Genomic DNA, 21,421 nt, shown 5'->3' with positions numbered 1-21,421 from the left:
TGCTTAGGTTCTAAATTCAAAACCTGGGAGGAGGGAAAGCAGTGGTCAGAAAATTCTTGTTAGGGAAATCCCTTTTGGGTTTCTCACACTGTGGATTATTTTGCTTGGCAAGACCTACCAGGAAGTGAGTGAGAGTTGCTGATGGAGTTGTCTTTTACGGTTTTTGTATGTTTAATGTGATGATGAAAAGTGTTAGGAGTCCTATTTAAGGAGGAAAAAAAAAATCTGGCGGGAGGAGAAGCACACAAATATGCAATATGATCTGATGTATTCACTTGGTATTGGGTTAAAGAACTACAGATATATGGACTTATACATTTCATGTTTCTCTAACGATTGATCAGTTCTGCTAGTTCTATAAGATAAAGGAACATGCAGCATGTACAGGCACCACAGGAGAAAAAACCCACAGTGCTCTATTACAGTATATGAGTGACTTTGGTTTCTTAGCTTTCTTATTTTCATTAAAAGTTTATCTAATTTTTCTCAGTTTTTAAGTAATTATTCTAAAGAAACACTTGTTTTTGCAAGTATTTCCGACTTTTTTTTTCTGCTGCTCTTTGCCTTGTACTGCAAGGGTTTCCACATTTCTGTCTGTACCGTTTCAGGGGACTTAAGGGAGTTGCTGACATACTAGTGGCCTTTTCTCTCTCAACTCTGTATAGTGTCCTGTACAAGAAATAAGCTAGATAATGAGAAAATGATTGGTGTATGTAGCGTAAAATAGAAATGTTTTAACGGCAAATTTCTTCTTTTCTTTCCCACTCAATTCTTGTTATTTGTAGTGGATTGTTAGCTCTGCAAGATGAGTGTTGACCAGCCCTGTAGCCCCAGTCGGTCACTGACTTGGAGGCTTAGCTTTTTTCCTGACAGTAGTTTCACTGTATCATTTTTTATATGAAAATTACAAGTGCTGCTTTGGGTTTTAAAAAACAAAGATGGAACTGGCAATTGTTAAAGGCTTAAGCCTTTCTGATAACATCCATTTCATCCTTACAATAAGCTTTAAAAATCTTGGAAAATACTTTTACTACTTCATCTAGGATATTTAAATGTGTTCAGTTATGTTGAGGCCGAGGGTTGAACACTTGGCTTACAGTGATGTAGGGAAGAACTGATATCATGTGCAATGGCTAGTGTAAGTTAACAGCATCCAGCTTTGCAGGAATGTTTGTAACAGTACCAAGTCCTGTTCTGAAATTCATACCTGTCAGTCTTAATGCGTGAGGATTCATGCACAACTGACTTTGACTTAGCAGTTGCTTGCTTGGAGGTCTTTTCATATTTGCAGTGCTGCCTGCATGCTGGCTTTGCTCTTGTTCATGTCCCTGTATGCCAGCTGCAGCTGTGTCTGGTATATAGGAAAGGAGGCAGTGATGCAGCATTGTAGCTAAATAGTGTGGCTTTGCACTCAAAAGTCCTGTTTGTAGGACAAGTACTAGCTGGCTATATACGTGGCCCTCTGCCTTAGCCTCTTTCCCTTTATGTATTAGGAACGGGTTTTACATATTAGGAAGAAAGATGGTTGTGATGTCCATGCAGTGAAAAAAAGAGTTCTGATACACCTTTATCCATTTGTCTCTCTCTGTGCCCTGTGTTCCCTTTCATAAAGATTTTTTTAAACCCCAACTTAGTGAAGAGGGCTGCTGCTTACTTTTGCTCTGTTTAAATTTGTCTTGTTGAGTTGTAGGAATAAATTTGAAAAGTGTAACCCATTCTTCAAATGATGATAAAATCTAAATGTTTTTGAATCTTTAGTTTATTAGGTGTCTCAGTATTTCAGTGCCCTACAGCTCATCAGTATTAGGCTGTGTACAAAACCACTTATGTATGATTGTCTGTTATATCTGCTGTAATGGACAGCAGAATACAGTTTCCATTTTGGGAGATGTGATTTTATGAAGAGCACACAGCTTGAGTTTACAAATCTGTGGGGACACACAGTAATAATATGCCACACTTCTCCCTGGCCTCTTTTTTCCACCCCTCTCCATTGTTTTTTTCTTTCTCTGCAGTATAGATAATGCAACTTAAAATGTAAGCATAGAAGCATCTTTTCCAATCTAGAAATACTGATTATGAAGTTATTTTATTTCTGGTTTATTCTAATGCATGCTCCACAGTACTCCTATATTCTTTTTAATGTATAATGGCATTTCTGCGATTTTTGACATTTGTTGAATATTTGTGGTGTTGCATACCTGGTAAAATGCTATCTATTGTGCCTTGTCCTTTTACTTTATGTTAGGCTAGTATAAGTGTGACAGGTTTCCTCTTTTATCTTTAAAAGAAGAGGAAGCAGACAATACTCAATTTTTAAGCGTTTTCTCTTAAGGAGAGTATGGGCAGCTTTGTGACAGACTTCAGACTGCTATGGGCCTGACATTTCCCGTCTTAGTCTAACAAAGACTGACTTGCTCATATTTATTGAGCCTAATTCCATCTTTTTTTTTTTTTCTCTTATGACTCCAGAATAGTTCAGTTCCCTTGTGTCCCTTTGCTTTCTAGCTTTTGAAGGACCTAACACATTTGAATCTGTCGAGGAGAAAATGCCTTGTGCTGGGGAATAACTAATGTGATTCTGACCCACTAATTTATCCTTCTAACTGAGTGTATCTGCAGGCTCAGATTTTGCACAGAAGGGGATAGTTTCTCCTTGTGTCAACTGTTTGTTTCCTTGCAGTGGTGACATTAGCATGCTCTCTTTTGCCACCTGCATTTCCTTTTTCACCTGGCTGGTTGCCTGTGTCTTAGAGTAATAGAGTGGGCTGTTAGTGCCTGACCTGCCTTACCAGATTTTGCAGATATATGGTAATCAATTAAGGTCATTAGCAAGGTAGTATTAAAAAAGAAAAAAAAAAAAGGCACAAAAACCCTAACAAAAAACCCCAACAACTCCCCCTTAGTTAAGTCTAAGATCAGTAACATCTACATTTTTTCCATGTTGTGAGATGTGTAGAGAGGAGGACTACAAAAGCTAATACTTACAAAGAAGGAAGAGGGGGTTGGGTAAGTCGAAGCTGGGGGCAGCCTTTGGCTGCAGTGGCTATTGAGTTAGGGGAGTTCAGGATTGTGAGAGGAGGGAACAGAGTAAAAAGCAGAATAACAGCGCTAAATTTTAGGAGAGCAGACTTTGACCTCTTCCAAGCTCCCTTTAAAAGAATCCCATGGGATATGGCTTCTTTGTCTTAGTCTTTGCTGGTTAAGATTTGCCTTTAGAAATCCCAAGCCCCTTACTCAGATCAGTGGGAAAGTCAGAAGCAAAGGAGACTTACCCTTGGAGGAGGATGAGGTTAGAGAATGTCTTAAGAAACTGGATGTACCCAAGTCCATGGGACCTGATTGGATGAAACTCGGAGTACTGAGGGATCTGCCCCATGTCATTGTGAGGCCACTCTTGATTGATTTTGCAAGGTAATAATAGTGATCAGAGGGTGTTTTCAAGGACTGGAAGAAACGTCTCTCTTACCTTGGGGAAGGGTAAGGGGATGGATCTAGGTAACTGGAGGCTGGTCAACCAGAGGGTGTTGGAGGAATAATGCTGGAAGCCATTTTGAAAAATGCTAAGGACGAGATGATGAGTAGTCAGTATGGGTTTACAAAGGGGAAGTCACACCTGACCCACCCGATAACCTTCTCTAAAGTTTCAAGCTTGTTGAATGAGGGAACGGCAGTGGATGATGTTTATTTTGGCTTTAGCTAGCAGGGGTTTCAACACCGTGTCTTCTAACATCCTCATAGACAAACTCGTAAGGTGTGGAATGTATTGAGCTCAGCCAGTTCAAGCAGATTTCAAAGGGTTGTGATCAGTGGCATGAAGTCTAGCTGGAGGCCAGTTACTAGTGGTCCTGTACCACAGGGGTCAATACTGTGTCCAGTACTGTTAACGTCTTCATTAATCATTTGGATGATGACGCAGTGCATCCTCAGCAAGTTTACAGATGATGCAAAACTGGGGGGAAGGGTTGATAGAGGATTGGGTTGCCATTCGGAGGGACCTGAACAGGCTGGAGAAATGGGATGACAGGAGTCTCATTAAATTCAACAAAGGGAAATGCAAAATTGTATACCTGGGGAGGGGGAAGCCCCCAGCCTGTACTGGTGCTTTGGGTGACTGGCTGGAAGCAGATCCCTGGTTGAAAAGGACTTGGGAGTCCTGGTGGGCAAGAAGGTGAACATGGGCCAGCAATGTGGCCTCGTGGCAAAGGTGGCCAACAGTCTCCTGGGCTGCATAAGGAAAAGTGTTACCAGCAGGTCAAGGGAGGTGATCCTTCCCCTCTGCTGAGCCCTGGTGAGACCTGTGATGCAGTGTGCAGTTCTGGGCTCTCCAGTATGAGAAAGACATGAACTTAGGGAATTGAGTCCAGTGACAGTCCCTGAAGATGACTGAAGTACTTGAGCATCTGTCCTGCCAGGAGATGCTGAGAGAGCTGGGACTGTGCAGCCTGGAGGAGAAAACGCCTAAGGAGATTTTGTCAGTGTGTATTAATTACTAACCGATGAGAGGGAGTAAAGAAGTTGCAGCCAGGCCCTCCTCAGTGATGTCCAGTGAAAGGATGAGAGGCAGCGGGCACAAACTGAAATACAAGGAATTCCATTTAAACACTGGAAAAAAACTTTTTACCGTAGGGTTTACCAAGCACCGGAACAGATTGCCTGAAAAGTATAGTCCTTGGAGAAATTCAAAACCCATTCAAAACATGGTCCTGAGCAACCTTTGTAGTTGACCTTTCTTTGATCAGTGGAGTTAGACTAGATGATCTCCAGAGGTCCCTTCCAACCTCAACTACTCCGAGTCTGTGAAAATAAGCAAAAATTACTGAAGTTGCAGAATTAATCCAGAAATCCTGAAGTCTGTGAGGATATAACTATTCATAGCAAATAATTGTACATTTACCTCTTTGCTGTATTTTTATATGATGGATTGATTTGATATGTACTGCCTCTTTTGCAATATGAGGGTAGCTACTGTGTCAAGAAGAAGATTGGAGAAAAATGAGGCAATTTGAACAGGCTCATGTTTGATTGAAATGCTGTTCTATTTTTATTGGTATGATTTCAGTGCATACGTCTGTGCAGGCTTACGTCTCTGTGAAACTCTTCAAAAGCATTTGTATAGAGAAGAAATAGTTATTAATAGGGGTTTTAAGTGGGATGCTTTAAGTCACTTGCAGTTATGTGAAGGATGTATTTTGGGTTTTGTTTTTTTGGGGGGGTTGGTATGTGTGGTTTTGTTTGCTTTTTTGTTTTGTTTTGGTGTGGGTTTTTTGTTTTTTTTTTTTTGTTTTTTTTTCCCCAGGCTGTCACAAACTAATGTCGTTTTGCATATCTTGAGCTTTCAAATGCTGGGCAAATGCTACAAAGGTCTAAGAGCAAGCAGGGGTGGATGACAATCTAGAGCAGTCTTCCTCAGAAGATTTGTCAGAGGAAAAGGAAACACTTCTGTTAAGTAAACATCTAAAATACTGTATCAATAGGCTACACATTAAAGCCTGCATTACATTATACACATCCTATATTTAATTTGGTGTCTTTGCTTGTATCTGCCTGTGCAAGAAACTCTGCACTCCTCATTGAGATCATTATTCTAATTAACAATTGATCTCTAAAAGTACTGAGGAAACAGTATGTAGAATAAAATTGAAAGGAAGGAAAATAAACAGGGGCCCAGGTGGTAAAATCAAGAACTGTTTCTTGGTACTCCTAGTGAATGAAGATTTAGGAAATAAATGATCAGAAGCAGATAGAAAAGGCTATCAGTGTTCTCAATGATAGTAATCTTTGGCCTGTTCTATACTGTATTCAACCATTCTTCATCTTCAAAGGAATGGAATAAAATTTTCTTCATAGACCTGATACAATGCAAACTGGAGACATATCTCCCATTTAGTGGTCCTTGAATGTGAACACTAAAACATGGATTCTCAAGTCTCTAGGTGTAGATTTGTTTGTAAATTGACAGTTTGTTTTTTTTTTAAGGTTGTAAGTTACAAACTTGGAAAACTGGATCTAGAATGTGTGAGGAGTCAGTTGCATCTGTTGTCTTACAGGGTTTAGATTACACGCTTTCAAAGAGAACTGAGCGGGCACAGTAGATCATAATTAAAACATTCCACTCTCTTGTAAGGTTAGTGTTATGCAGAATAACTTTAGGCAAGTAGAATTGTGGACTAGTAGCAATAAACCATTTTCAGACAGGAAAAAAGGGACAGAACTGAATTCTTATGAAAAACACACTATTCCTGCTACATTTCCGTTAGTGTCTGGCACACTGATACATGTGAAGGAAAGAATAGTCTCCTAATATTTGCCTGTCCCTTAAGGTGTGTAAGTGTGTCTGTATGTACATATAAATATCTATACATGTTCACACACACATGAGTATTTATTTCTCACATTTCTTTCTGATAGTGTCTGAAGCTGAAATTTCTAGGGAGGCTGCTGACATGGAAATGAATAGAGAAAAGTATGTTGAAGAACTGAAGAAAGCATTGATAGCTGGAGAAGAATCAGCTGACAAATACAACTTTGCTGTTTCAAGAGATGAAGAAAATATGGAGTGTCACTTCTGCTATGAAAGAAATCTGAAAGATGGCTCTGTAAGTAGTTAAATGTTTAAATTTGACAGTTAAACTATGAGAAGGACCTTCTTGGTACATTTCTGTATTTTGTTAAGTTCTTTAAAGTCAAATAGACCTGTGATATATATGTTTTGGATTGAATGAATATTTTGAACTCTGCCATGGGCCAAACTAGAAACAAGTTTGTGGTATCAGTAGAACTATTGCTGTGTTGCTTTCTTAAATGCTACTGAGTAAGAGTATTACTTCTGTATATAAGTCTTGGATTAGTGTAGTGATAGGACAAGGGGTAATGGCTTTAAACTGAAAGAGGGTAGATTTAGATGAGATGTCAGGAAGAAATTCTTCACTGTGAGGGTGGTGAGACACTGGAAGTGGTTGCCCAGAGAGGCTGTGGATGCCCCATCCCTGGCAGTGTTCAAGGCCAGGTTGGATGGGGCTTAGAGCAACCTGGTCCCGTGGAAGGTGTCCCTGCCCATGGCAGGGGCTTTGGAACTAGATGATCTTAAGGGTCCCTTCCAACCTAAACTATTCTGTGATTCTGTGATTTATGTTTTGTTTTTTTTTAAGCAGAGTATGCCTACATGTTGGAGCTGCAGTTCAGTGTTAAGCTAATGTGTTCCATAAGCTGAGATTTTGTCTTTAATTCCTAATTTGCGAAGTATGCTTCCCTTTTGAAATTCCAGCCCTCAATGCATTTCTGCTTTGCTTGCTTTTTCTTTCTTCTCCCTCTATACTCACCCAAATAAGGGAAAATATTAAAATTTAAGGAAGATTATTTTCAAATGCTAAAACATACTGGAAAATGAACTTTTCTATTACTTTAAATATTTTAGAAGCTAACACTAAAATTGTTTCCTGCTTGGAAATGCATTAAATTGCAACTGGGAATGTGGTTCCATGTTGGTTTCTTGGCTGCAAAGGAAAGGACCCTCTTAAAGCAAGAAAGAAACCAGTATAACCTGTATCTGTAGGCACCTTTGGTTGTTTCAGGTTGTGGTTTGGTGTTAAAGCTTTTCTGGGGAAGAAACTAGTTTAAGGTAATCCTCCTTGCTTTTTTTGGTTTTTTTTTTGTTTCTTTTCTCCCTCCTCCAAAAATTAATGCTCTGCCTTTCCTAAGGTTTGACACAGCTTCAGTTGTGCAAGGATAGCAGTTGGGGTGACGGACCACTCAGCAACATTAGTGAAATAATTTGGGTTTAAAAAGCACTGATTTAAAATTGCATTGATCCAGTTCAGGGCGCAGTTCTGCAATCAGTTTCACTGACATTATTGAGGGGAAGAAAATAGTGGGGAGAGAATGGAGATGAGATTGCAGATTGAGAAGAGTAGGAATGTCTTTGGCCAGATCTTTTTTTTTTTTTCCCTGGGGAAAAAATCTAGCATGGAGTTGTTGTGTCTGGGAGCTAAGTGTCTAGAAATTGTCCTACCTGCTTTGTTTTAAAAGATTTCTTTTTCAGACCATTGGGACCTGCTTTGCTTCTCATTTGGTTAATTTTGGCAGGTATCACCATTTAAGAAACTAGCAGAGGTGTCTGACTTATAACAAAAACCGAAACCAAAACAAAGAAACTACCTTCTCTGGGCTGTGTCTGTTGGAAGTAGAAGGTGGAAATACTTTTTCCCTCTAAATTGGAAATAGGCAAAGAATGCAGTATAGATATTGGTCACAAACCTGAAATAGGAGTATGTGTTTATTTCGTGTATGTGTATCTCTTAGATGAGGAGAAAGTCACTTTAAAGAGGGGACCCATTCATATTACCTACTCAGTAGCAGCTCACTTATGTGCTTATTGTCAGAGTCTTGGCTTCATTTTAGTAAGCAGAGGAAGAGAGATTCAGTGGAATGAAGTTCTGTAATTAAGTACTCTTAAGAACCCGTCCTTTTTCCGTGTGCAATATAGGAAATTTCAGCACATTTGGCTCTTGACTGAGGTGCCAAAAGTTAGGTGACGTAAGTCTTTGAGTCTGCATTATCAATATTTCTGTGCTTTTACCTAGGGCCATACGGGCTCTATACCCGCTTCTTGACACTTCTTGTGAGGACACAGGGCTGTGTGCTGTTCACAAAGTGTCTAGGTAAAAAGTACTATATTACAGCAGGATTACAAAGTTGAGACCAAATTGTACTTAGAAAATAAGAGCAGTAATTTTAAGAACCCTGTCTTTCTTGTCTGTGTCACACATAATATATTCTAAATACCAGACAGATGAAATACATACTGTATTTTTATTACAGGAAAATATCTTCATATATGTGGGCGCACCTAATATATGTTTCCATCAATTAAGGCTTATGAGAAATTTAATTCATATGAAAACATCTCTATGTCAATTTGGGAAAATAATAATCTGGCCAAAGAAATTGAAAATACAAAGTGTCCTGATTGCTATGCATGTTTTTAACTTTGGGTGTCAAAAGAATGTTTTTAGAAAAGATGTCATTTCTTGGGTGAAAATACACCTTTTTTTCCTCCTGTACTAAACTAATGCCTACAAATAAAATTGCCAAAGCTTTTGTCAGAATTACAAATAGCTTTCAGGTGGATAACAGGATATGTTCCAAATACATTGCAAATTCTCTGTGAAAGTATTCATGATGTGCATCTTTCACCATCAGATTAGGAAATTAATCTTCCTGGGCTCTGTACATCCAGAGGGCTGCATTTACTCCAGAGAAAGCCTAGAGAAATGGCTCTGCAACTTAAACATGACTTAAATTCAGTGTTTGTCCCTTAGTAGTACTTATTCTTCTTACTGGGTATTGTCTTTACATCTTTTGTTTAGTCGTTATGAATATTTTCTCTTTCTCTTCATATTTCAGCAACTGTATATATACACAAATTACAGCCTTCCTAATCTTGGGAAGAGTGGAGAGAGGAAGAAACAATAATGGTGATGTGTGTGTGGAGAGCGGTGCTTTAGGTTAAACTGTGCTGCATTTCTTTTGTTAGATATGCTACCTGTAGTTATACTGAGAGATCTAGTTAGTCTGCATGTTTTTGTTTAAAATGTAGGCATAAAGGAAAAGGAGCAATCATTTCCAATTATGACAGTAGTGCACATAATACTGCTTCCAAGTTCCCTATTTCTTCTTTCCTACCCCGTTATATTATTAATCACCATTGTGAGAAGGTCCATTAAATTATCAGGAATAATTAGAAGATCACTATTCTTAACCCAATGTTATTATCTTTTGATATATAACAAAAGGAGACATTACAGAACAGTAGGCATGAAGATGTGGTTGGTTGTGTTTGAATAACTGAATGTTTTCCTTAGTCTTAAATAATACAGTTAACACTTTTTAGTTAAAAAAAACCCCAGACTTCTGAAATGCATTGTTACACTTTGTGAGCTATAAAATGCTTATCAATTCATGCAGTTCTCTATTATTGCAAATTTTTTCATCCAAGGAGTACACAGGTGCCTAAGAATAAATTTTGTACTCTTGGAACTTCAGTATACCTTTTGTTAGAGGTATATGCATGCTTGTATACACAAACTGGATAATTTTAATTAATTTTAATGAAACCTACCCACAGCATGATGTTGGTCACCAACAGTCACCTATACCCATCGCAGCCAGTAATTTTCAGTGCACTGCTCTGCTGTAGTTCTCCATCCAGTCTGGGTAAACCACTGCTTCCTATCAAAAATTAAGCGTAGAATTTCTACAAAATAATTTGCCTTTTTTCTTCTGAATACATCGTAGATTCAGTTGAGTTGCGTCCTGGGCCCTTATTTACAAATTATATTTACACAGTCTATAAATAATTGCTGGCTGAAAAGTCTGCGAGGTTTAGGTGTGTGGTGGGTATACCCCAAATGGAATGAGCAGTTAAAAGCATCTTAAAGAATTCACAATGGTAAATTCTTGCAGCTTGTAAGTCAAGCTGCTTCTTATTCTGTCTCCTTGTTAAGAAAATTAATATTTATTTGTAGATACTATAGTTTAAATGAATAATCTCAAATAACATTCTTGATGCATTTATAATTCACACTAGTTAATAGTAGTATGGTATTTACTAATTTTTGTTACTTTAATTCACAAGAGAGTGTGTCTGAGAGAGCAGAAAAAGAGCAATAGCTTGCAACTAATTTTTTCTTTTAATATCTCATCCATGTGGGAAAATTGCACTGCTACATCTGTGTACACCATCTTGGTGTATCTGTTGATCCATGTTACTTGCAAATATCCACACATGAAACGTACTCTGTACATGATTAGCATGCTTGATATATAGACTAGGAGCTTAGTGAACAGATCTAATTTGTCATAAATAACGAAAGCTTTCATTGGTAGTGCATTAGAAGTTAGTGTTTACAATTTTAAGACTTAAAAAGCAGTGTTTACAGTGTTACAGATCAGTAATTTAATCATTATTGGCTGATGTGAAGTAAAGTTAGCTATGTCACCAATGTCACTTGATTTTTCTCTTGATGAGCATAATTTTCAGCTTGGTAATTACTAATGTATATATAATATAAAATTTATGGACATATACGTGATTTTCAGGGGCTTAGTGAATGTATAAATCTGAAATACTCTGTTTTCAAAAGTCATCTTTTTTTTTTTTTTTTTTTTTTTTTTTTAGTTGTGTGCTTGCGTATTTGTTTTCCAGTCTTCTGGTAGAGAAAATATGTAGGTGATTTTAGACTAGTGACTGGTAATAGTCACTTGAGGATGATAAAATGTGTTAGATACTGAATTTTTTTTTCCATAACTGTACTAAACTGTGGTATTAGAAATAATTTTTACCTTCTTTGGAGCAGCTTGCTAAAGATCTGCTTCTCTAAAATATAATTATGTGCCAAAACTGTATTGGGTGGTCTATAGAAGTGCAAATAAAAATAATGGAGTGGTGTTAAGCAAAGGAAAGTGTAGGCATATTATTGGGAAATATTTTCTGATGTTGAAATTTGTTTTACTGCTGAAGTGTTTGCCAGAGGAAGTGGTAGCAGCCCCATTGCGTCAGTCACTTAAAAACGGACTGGACAAAGGAATGGAAAATGCACTGTAAGTAACTATCCTGCATTGGCAGTATAGTACATGAGATGACTTAACAGGCATTCTCCATCCCCAAAACCTGTGAATCTCTGCTTGCCTACCCAGACTACTGTATATGTGAGCGCCATTGGTCTGTGTTGCAATGAAGAACTTGTATTTACAGACAGACAGACACACGCACACACAAATTAAAGAGCAGTAGAGTGGAGGATGTAGTTTTTGTAAGTTGCCTCATGAAAACAGGTTTATCGTCCCTCATTAGGTGCCACAGGTTAGTTGTTCAAAGTTTGTTGGGTCTTTTGTAGTATAGGTGAAATATTTGACAGTGGTAAGTCTGACAGATGATCCTCCATTGTAGCAATAAAAGTTGGCATTGTAGACATCTCCTCGTTGAGGTAGGCTTACAAACAAGCCCTTGAAGATCAGTTTGGTTTTCCTTTCCTAGCTGATAGGGAAGAATAATTATCCTTTGTTTGCTTATGGAAGTAAGTAAGTTTAGAGATTAAAAACTTGTCTGTGGTTCCTCGAAATTACTTCCCTATCTATTGTACTGGCTCATTAAGGCTGGAATTACGCTTGTTAGCCAGAGCCCTATTTTGAAGGCCAAGAGACCTGCAACAACTTAGGGGGGTGTAAGAAGGCGGGCTGCGTCCAGATGTGAAATGCCTTTGACACTTTTTTGTATAGCTTTCACCATCAACATAAGTAAAGATCAGGGGGGTCATTTACACCATCTGTGTAACTGTCATTCAGAAGCCTACAATTTACAATCTAATTCACCTGTTGTTTAGTTGCTGAACAGGTAGGTTCCTTCCATGAACTGATGTCTACTACCAAAGCTAGATGCTTAAAAGTAAATGCTTGCAACTACTCCAGCGCTATCCTGATAGGATGAAACCAAACCTGTATCTCCAAACCCTTTAAAAAGTATTTATAATGATTAATATATAATAATGATGTATATGTAAGATTTAGGTGCTGATGGGTTTGGTTTTGGTTTTTTTTTTTTTGAATGGATGGAAAACTTCCCCAAGTCACAAATAATTCATATCTAATTTAGAGGAGATAGGTATGTAACATGTTTATTTTGCAGTGTCATAGCTGCATGTAATTTTAAAAGTATCAAAATAAGAAACATAATCTAATTTAAGGGAAGTCCATAAGGATTTTTGTACTCACCTTTTTGAAACGGTGATCAAAAAAGTTAAAATGCTGCCTGAGTTTTATAAATACTTGTTCTAGCTGTATCTCAGCCTGATGTAGCTGAGCCTTAAAAATTATGCCTTTAAAAAATCTGATGTGTTTTGTGATTTGTCTTCCTTATGACAGGTGGCTTTGCTGTAGGGTATTCAGCACTCTGCCCTTAGGAGCTGTTTTTAGGGTGGTGAGGGCAAAGCAGACTGTTAAGAGTCACATTAAAATAACAATGGGTTTGGTATACAGTGGGACTTGTGTGTCAAGCCAGCTGCAGTGCAAAATGGGCCACACACACACAGATCTCAGTAAGGGGCCATTGAGGCTGGGCCAGCTAAACTGCTGCCACCTAAACAAACACCATCACAGAGTCAGTGATTTAGCGCTTGATCTAAGTAGGTGACCACTTGGAAGTAAATCTTTCCAAGTACTTTAGCAAGTCACTCCACATATAATAAATAATGGAAATCCGGCAAGATTTTTTTTGTACTGGCAATTAAGTTGATTAAATAGCCTTTGATAAACAATTATTTGAGTGCTAGCAGTCTTATTTTTTACAGTAATGTGACACGCTCTGGTTTTTTTCTTGCCTTTTGTGTAAATTTGTAAACAGGGAGGACATGAGCTTAAGAAATTCTACCTTAGATACAGTACTGTTGCTAATGAGGCTGATGGAAGAGATGCTGCTATTTGTCTCTTCCATTTCCTGTGGCTGCTTTTCCGTGGTCAGTTCTGTGAGTTCATTATGAATTTATTACAAGTTAAAAATACTTTGAGAAATTCATGCTAACCAAAACTTTTCACAGCATACTGAGTGAGTGAAGTAGAATTGGTAGAGCTCTTTATGCTGTCCAAACTGTCTTGGTTCAAGGTTTGAATAGTTACTTTGCTCCAAACGACTGAGGATACGTTGTTTGGATAACAAAGGTCACTGAGAGTTCAGATTGTTTCCCAGGCAATTCGACTAATTGCTCAACTGAAAATACAGAAAGATGAAATTATTAGTCTTTAGGTCAGTCTTAAAGCAATGACTCTTCTGTATCATTTATATCTATGTACTTAAGGATTTAAGAGCATACACTTGAATGAGTTTCTCGGAAGCCTGGTTCAGAAATAGCTTACTAATGTGCCTTATATAATAAAAACATTAAGTGTTATCTTTTGCATAATCTCAGACTTATAACTGCTACATGATTTTCCCCATCTCGCCCGATGCATAGGTTTATGCACTTTTCAGGTCTTGTAGCTACACTTTAAATGCAGTAGATCACTTCTGTAGCCTAGAGGTAAGAAAAGCTCTTTTAAAAATTCTCCCCCCCCCCCCCAATATTAATGTGTGTACAATATTTGACAAAAGTCCTGGAGAATTAACTTACGCTATTTTCCTTGTTTGGCTTTTGGCTTTTGATTGTAATAAGCTATTTGATTGTTTAGCCATTTGATTGCTGCTTCTGATAAGCAATGATTTGGAGAACTGTTGGGGAGAAGTACATTTAAAATACTGGAGGTATATACCTTTAAAAATGAGAGATTGTTGAAAACAGAAGAATCAAACACTGCAATGAATAAACACTCCTTGAGTTTCTCTTTACCGGTTAGGATTTGTGGATTTCACTGGAACTATCCAACTGAACAAAAATAGTAGTTCAACTGGTTTAAGGCCTATTGTCAATGACACTATAAAGGGCATTTTCTTACTTCACAAGTGCAATGACGGTCTAAATATATTAAAAATAAATGTAAAATGTTCTTAAAATAGCAAAATAACAGATACTGATTTGATTTATACAAGAAAAAAAGATCAGTTGTCCTTTTTCCCTCCTGATGTTATGGTATTGTCTCCCTTCCTCTCAATTCCCTCAGATTTTTCCCTTTTTGGCATACCTGCTGTGCATTTCAACTCTCTGGGTAGATATCAAGGCTTACTTTTTACTTGTACAGCTGAGTACAAATGCTTTCATTTTAGGAGGAAAATCTTTAAATCATGGCATATTGACAAGTCTTAGTTTCCCAAGAAAAATAGAGAGGACAGTAGATGCTCTGGAAAAGAGATTACTGGGTTTTGAAACTTCACTACAATAGTCTAGTCCTGTATTCACTGTAAGGATGAACAACGGTCAGAGCCTGAAGAACAGCAAGAATCTTACCTATGTTTCTCTTCAGAAATGCTTTTACAGCTCCAGAGGAAGCATTAATCTTCCTACCTGCAAAGGCACAGGAAAACCCTCAAGCTCAGGATAATAATGTTTTGTTAAATTTTGCATTCACTAAAATAGACTTTACCAGTATAAAAATTTGAATGGATATGTTTTAACCCTCAAAGCTTTGAGTAGATGCTTCCAGTTAATTTCAGCACTTATACTAGTTCTACTACAGTTACATACTGAAATTGTCTTGAAATGTAAGAAAAGAGCAAATTTGACATGTACAGTATTTTTAAAAAAACTGGCAAATACAGAAATATCTGTGTAACGCGATGCAGAAATAAGGTAGCTGTAGTATTTGCAGTGAGGAAGGTGTTATGCTTCTGGTTGTTTGCTTCCCTTAAGTTGCAGTGAGGTGAAATACATATCTTTGCTTGTTCACTTATCTTAGGAAGTTGCTATGTATTAGTAATTCTGATATAAAAATAAATTTTGCTCTGAACAGTGCAAAAAGGTTCCTAATTTCATGGTCCAATAAGCAGAGCAAGGTCAACTGTTTCCTGGTGGAACTGTACTATTCTAATTTTGCTACCTCACTATAAACACTGTAAACTGTTGTGTCTGACCTTAGGGTTTTACAAAATGCTAATCACTGCCTGTTAGATGTCAGGCAGCATGTGGAGTAAGTTTGTTTTTTTTAATCATGGAGGACAAAGCCTAAGGCTCTTTGGATTGAGATTTAAAATTTGAAGCCTAATAACATATATATTTGAAATTTTTGGTGAGTCCAATATTCACTTAGAATTGTTCTAAAAGATATTAGTAATGCTGGAAAATGCTTTGGAAGCTAGGTTCTCTGTTTTTGAAATCTTGAACATGGTTCCCTTACAAAAATACATTCCCAGAGAGATAAATACAGTGTACATCTTAAAGAGTAAGTTTCTGGATAATATCATTCTGTGCAAAAGCTCTTCCATAGAAGATGATTTGTCTTGTTATCTTTTTTTTTATTATTATTAGTCTCAGATGCTCCTGCAAATAGTGTCTGACATTTCATTTAAAAATTAGTTTTAATTGGTCTGTTGGATGTAAAATGTAACTGGTACTAGTTTGGGGGTTTTGGGGTTTTCAGAATGCAAATCCTTGTCTTTTTGCATGTGTTCTTCTCTGGCAAATCTAAGTTTTGGCTTTTTTTTAAGATTTTGAAGTACAGATTTTTGTTCTGTTCATACAAGCACATTGTCTTCACAGTGTCTTCTCAGTGCATGATTAATAGCTGTAGGTTATTAGTATAACAAATATATAAGCATATGCTAATTTGTGGTAACAGAACCTTGCCAATGCTTTTAGGAGCTGCAGAGATACCGAAAAGTGGAATCTGGAAACAGTCAGGTTTTTTTACTGGTCATTCAATCCGAATTATTGCAACATGACATTCTAAATCTTTTAACCTGACTTAAATGGGATGGGGTGGGGGGTTGAAGCAGGGAGTGGAAAAAAACCCTCCAGCACTGAGATATCAGTAGGAAAAGAAAAATTACACACATATGTCCTCATCCTCTCCAATAATAAACTGCATTCTCCAATCCATGAATGGTTGTTGTGGCCTTTATTAGCAAGTAGCATCCATCACATTGAAAGCAGATGTGTAAATCTCATCAGGTTTAGTCTCGTACATACTATGTGGGACTTAAAAGGGAACCTCTTAGGTGAGAGAAGGTCCCCTGGTTTGCAAAGTGATGCTTTTGAGTAGTAGTTTCTATCAGTAAACAGAAATACTTCATTTTAGGTTTGTCTTGCATCTCTGCATTTCTGTATTTTCTTAATAGAAGCTGTTTATCAATGATTTGCATGATCAGGTACAAGCTGTATTATATAGTGTGTATGTGTGGGTTATTGTGCCCTTAGTCTAAAACTATTTTAAAGTTGTTTTTTTTTTCTTACTAGAAAATAATGCATGAAACATACTCTTTGTTATTGGATGATGCTTAATATATTTGTAGTTTAGCTTGGGATAAAATTCTAATTTAGCTAAAATGACTTAATGCAGGACTTGAATTACCATCCTCCTCAAATTTTCAGCTGCTTGTTACATTTTCTAATTCTCTGTGCACTTAGTTGATTGCTATACAACTCACAAAGCAGTAGGAGATAGATTTTCATGATTTCCCACTGAACTTGTTACCTTGCAGTTGTGTGTGTTTTGTAGCTGTTCAGTTTTAACTAGAATGAGAATTTCTTATTCTATGTATAGCTAGTCTATCCCAGAAACATTATATGGATGGAGTTTGCTATTTATTTGGAATAAACCTGACCATACTCTCTTGCTTTAGCCTGAACCTATACTCTTCTCCTCTGAACTGAATCACTCTCAGGAAAAAAAAAAAAAGTTTATGCACTATCTAATGTAGCTCTTGGAGACTTACTAACTTGAGTTGTTGATTGGCAGTCACAGTGCAATTAAGAGTTCTAGTCTAGATGAGAGGTCTAAGCCTGAGGTAATGTGGTGAAGTTGGAAGTCCGAAGATACATAGTTGGAGAAAAACTGTGAGCTTGTGTAGCCTTTACAAGTACTGTTTTATTCACAGTTTAAAATACCGTTTAAGCTAAACAAAAATCCTATTGAAAACTATGCATATCATGAGAATGTGTTGTCCTTTAAATAACCCAGAGTCAGCTGATAATTTTTTTTTTAAGTTTTTTTTTGGCTAAAAATTGAAAATAGAAGAATTTACTATCATCTTTTACTTCCCTGGGCTCACAAAGGAGTTGAAACAGTGTAGTCTTGCTACCTGCTTTGAGAAACTGATTCTCTAAATCAGCCATTTACCACTCCAGTTTTTTGGTTTTGGCAGTGTTACTGAGATTGTATACTGAAATTCATTAAGCAATGTAGTTTTAATCTCATTAAGAAATAATGAGATGATGTGTAGTACATAGGTTGAAACTGAGAATGTTAAACAAGAATGCAAATACTACTGAATAGCAAATGGAAGGATGTTTAAAGGGATATTTCAAATACACGTGTAATTATAATCAAAGATGAAAATTTTGCTCTATGTCAGATTATTGAACCCACTGAAATGGGAGCTTGTTTCATGTTGTCTGTCAAACGATGAAGATTTCTGTAGAGTCAGTCAGTTTGGTAATCCATTACTCTCCAAACATTCGCCCCCCCCAAACTGTAGAGGGACTGAGTTAGTAATATTGTGCATTAATAATGGCAGTTGTCTACAAGCTGACAACAGTTTACTGGAAGGCAGTCCTGAGGTTCAGTGCTTATTGTAAAGCAAGTGTCTGTCTCTGGATCTTGTCTTAATCTTCTGGGTCTTGCTCCCAATCAGGTAGCCTGACTATCTCCTCTGTGGTTCCCGTCCACTGAGACTTTACCTATGGTGTTTACAGTGAGCGTGCTGGACCGAAATCCATGCGTGAAGGTAAAGAAGTAAGAAGCATCTCTCTCTGGTCACTCCCATCCCCACTTGTCTGAGTGTGGAGATGTCCAGGAAACAACTGTTGTATTTCCAAAAATGGCTCTCATGATATGTCAGCAACAAAAAAAACATTAAGTGCTTAGACACATTTATGGATTTTTCACAATTCCTTATGATGAAAATTTGTATACTTTTGAGATCTGTCTTATGTTTGATCAGTATTTTTTATTTTTAAAGACCTGCATTAAAATATTTAACATTTATTTTATATGCACTAACTGGTATACAACAAACCAATTATGTTTGAGAGATCCAGCTGAAGGTTTTATTAGCTGTGATTGGGGGGGGCAAAAATGTGTTTTCATTGGCTGTAAATAACTAAATGGGAATTCTCTCTTGTTCAGGAGATCAGAGGAATAGTCAGCCTGCTGGTACACTTGTGTGTTAGCTTGAAAAAATCTGTAAACTGCGTAACGAAGATGTTATGCTTTCAACCTTGCAGGATATGAGTGAATTATTCAAGGTATTTGGGAAAAGGATATTTTAATAAGGCTGTTAGTTGGACATGTGGTAACAGAAGTATTGTGCTAACCAGTGGAATGGGAATGGGGTATGTTATGCGTATTAGCTACCTGACATAGTTTAAAAATTCTTATTTCAGTGATACAATCTGGGGATTGCAAAAAACCAGCCTTTCTGTGGAAAAGAAAATTCATGTACTAGTCCTTTATCTTGAGAGAGGATGAGTAAAAGAAGCAAACCAACCAAAGCTGTTCCACAGTCATCTCCAAATTGCTTGATTAGTAATGAAAAGTTTGTTTCTCTGCTCTTTCTCTGCAAGTGTACAATATATCTTGTAATAGCATTAGTAATTTTCATGGATTTTAACAGTTTATCCGAAGCTCTATCACTTTATATTTTGTCGTTAGAAAACCAATGTTCACGTCCACCTTTAATAATGCGTAACAATTCAAAAAGGTATATATAACCAGACAGTGCTGTAACAATGACTGAGGGCACCAAAGAGTGCAAATTACTCGAGGTAAAGGCATTCTTAATTTGTGATAAAAATAATTCTGCCAGATTGTGTGTAGGAGGGGTGGGTGGACAGGACTTGTCTGTTAACTCTTGGGCAGGCTACACCTTGATTTTTTTGTATGGATTCAAGGGGCATTAGAAATGGATGAGTACACTGGTTTTGAGTGTGAGAACAGTAAAGTGAGTAGTTGGGCTCAATGGCTTTCACAAGACCCTCGTACATGTCACTGCTGAAATCCTCATGAAGGCCTGAATGTATATATTGCAAATGCCTTTGATTTACCATGCTAATTTAATTTTCCTTTTTGTCTGTGGTCCTCGAGAATTTTTGAATCCCTTTTTCTAAAACATCTATTTTCTTTGTGGCTAGAATGCCAGGAAGATGTTGTTACATAGTATTTACCACAGGGTAAGACTGAGACCATTCACTGTGACTAAGCATCTTCATTTGCGGAAAATAATTGGGGCAGATACTACTCTAATTTTCTTGCCTTTATATTCTTTGGTTGGGGTGGTGGATCTCTATAGGTTCTATGGCACAAACATAAAAGTGGTCACTGCCCCCCCCAAGAGAGGAAAGATGACAGATACACATCCCTGATGTCTGAATTTCTCATGAGGAAAATAAACACACTTCACTGGTGGAGGAAAGAAGTTGCAAAATGTTGCTGCCTTTAATAGCAAAATGAGACTGTGAATGTCCAGGAAGAGATTTGAGCTGAAGGTGTTGCCTGGTTCACAGACCTTAATAGCAGACATGATACTGATACCTGTATTATTAGCCTAGAGAATAAATGGCAGCATCTGGAGGAGGCAGCATCTCTGTTCTTTAGCCACGCTGAGCTTGAGCAGACGAGGTATTCAGGAGACGGGCTGAGGGAGGTGTGAGGTCTTGGAATAGAAATGGGACTGTGAGTGTCATCAACTTAGAAAGGAGGGATGAATATGAGTGTAAATAACATCATCAAGATTTAACATACAGGAGAATAAAGAGACCAGGCTAAAGAGGAAGCAAGTATTTTAAAGCTGTTCTTGGGAGCTTGCTGTTTAAAATAAATGCTTCATCAGAAATGGTGTGTGTGGGGGGAAGCTTAACTTATTGTTTTAGCTTCTGTTGGACAAGCTGATATCTAAAATTGACACTATAACAATTTTTTTCAACCTTTATTACTAACAGTTTTTGGGACTCTGAGTGAGGAGGTAATGTATTCCCAGGTTTTAGCCATCCTAATCTAGCTGTGTGGTTTATCTCAAGTTTGTCAGACAGTACTTATATAACACGAATGCAGTGGTTTCTTTCTGGTGCACTGCCAGAGCTGCATGTGTTCATCAAATGTTATTTAGTCATTGCAGCATATTTATGCCATCTGGAAATGCATGTGCTTCCCTTCCTGAACAATGGCCTTTAATCAAGACCACTATTATGGAAAGGGTAGAAAGAGTAGTATACATAATCAGTAGGATGCCAAAATTAGAATTACACATACATTTTTCCTAACCCTATCATGTTGCACTCAGGATAACAAGCTTCCAGAGGGTACCACGTCTCTGGAACTAGTACCTTTATCCACGAACTGTCTCACTTCTGTGTGTATTATTCAGAGTCCAAATCGTTTAAAGAGCTTCAGGGTAAAAATAACAAATCAAGAGACATCATGGAGAATTGTAAGCCTATAGGAATTGCCTGATATCTTTTATTTGTTAGGAAACTCCATTTTTCCAGGTCTGTCTAAACAGAAACATCCACAAAACCATTTCACATCTGTTGTACTCCTTTCTTCATATTACAAAAGCATAAGCTTTTTGTTCCACACATTGTTGGAACAATTTCTTGATTGTGTTAAAGCTCCACTAGCTTTTTGCAGTTGGTACTAAAAGAACATGTAGAGAACGCAAATACATTTGAGATGGTGTTAATTCACTTGGTAAGAGCCAGGAACTGAAGTGTGCCTGGTAGCATTCTAAAAGTGTGTGCATTCACAGATGATATTCAAGAAGCAGAAACATATATTCAGTCAC

The 21,421-nt window shown here is 37.4% G+C and overlaps 1 protein-coding gene across 2 annotated transcripts in view; it reads left to right on the top strand.

Annotated features, from left to right (window-relative positions):
• Window positions 1–21,421, top strand: part of XRCC4 (X-ray repair complementing defective repair in Chinese hamster cells 4) — a 180,631-nt gene that overhangs the window by 18,623 nt on the left and 140,587 nt on the right. For both annotated transcript variants that reach the window (XM_010578054.1, XM_010578055.1), the window contains exon 4: window positions 6,412–6,599. In XM_010578054.1, the coding sequence (XP_010576356.1) occupies window positions 6,412–6,599 (188 nt within the window). The remainder of the gene's footprint in view (window positions 1–6,411; window positions 6,600–21,421) is intronic.

Source organism: Haliaeetus leucocephalus, unplaced genomic scaffold (genome assembly GCF_000737465.1).
Source record: "Haliaeetus leucocephalus isolate CR32 unplaced genomic scaffold, Haliaeetus_leucocephalus-4.0 Scaffold598, whole genome shotgun sequence".
In the NCBI taxonomy this organism is placed as follows: domain Eukaryota; kingdom Metazoa; phylum Chordata; class Aves; order Accipitriformes; family Accipitridae; genus Haliaeetus; species Haliaeetus leucocephalus.
This window is presented reverse-complemented; position numbering and strand designations above follow the sequence as displayed.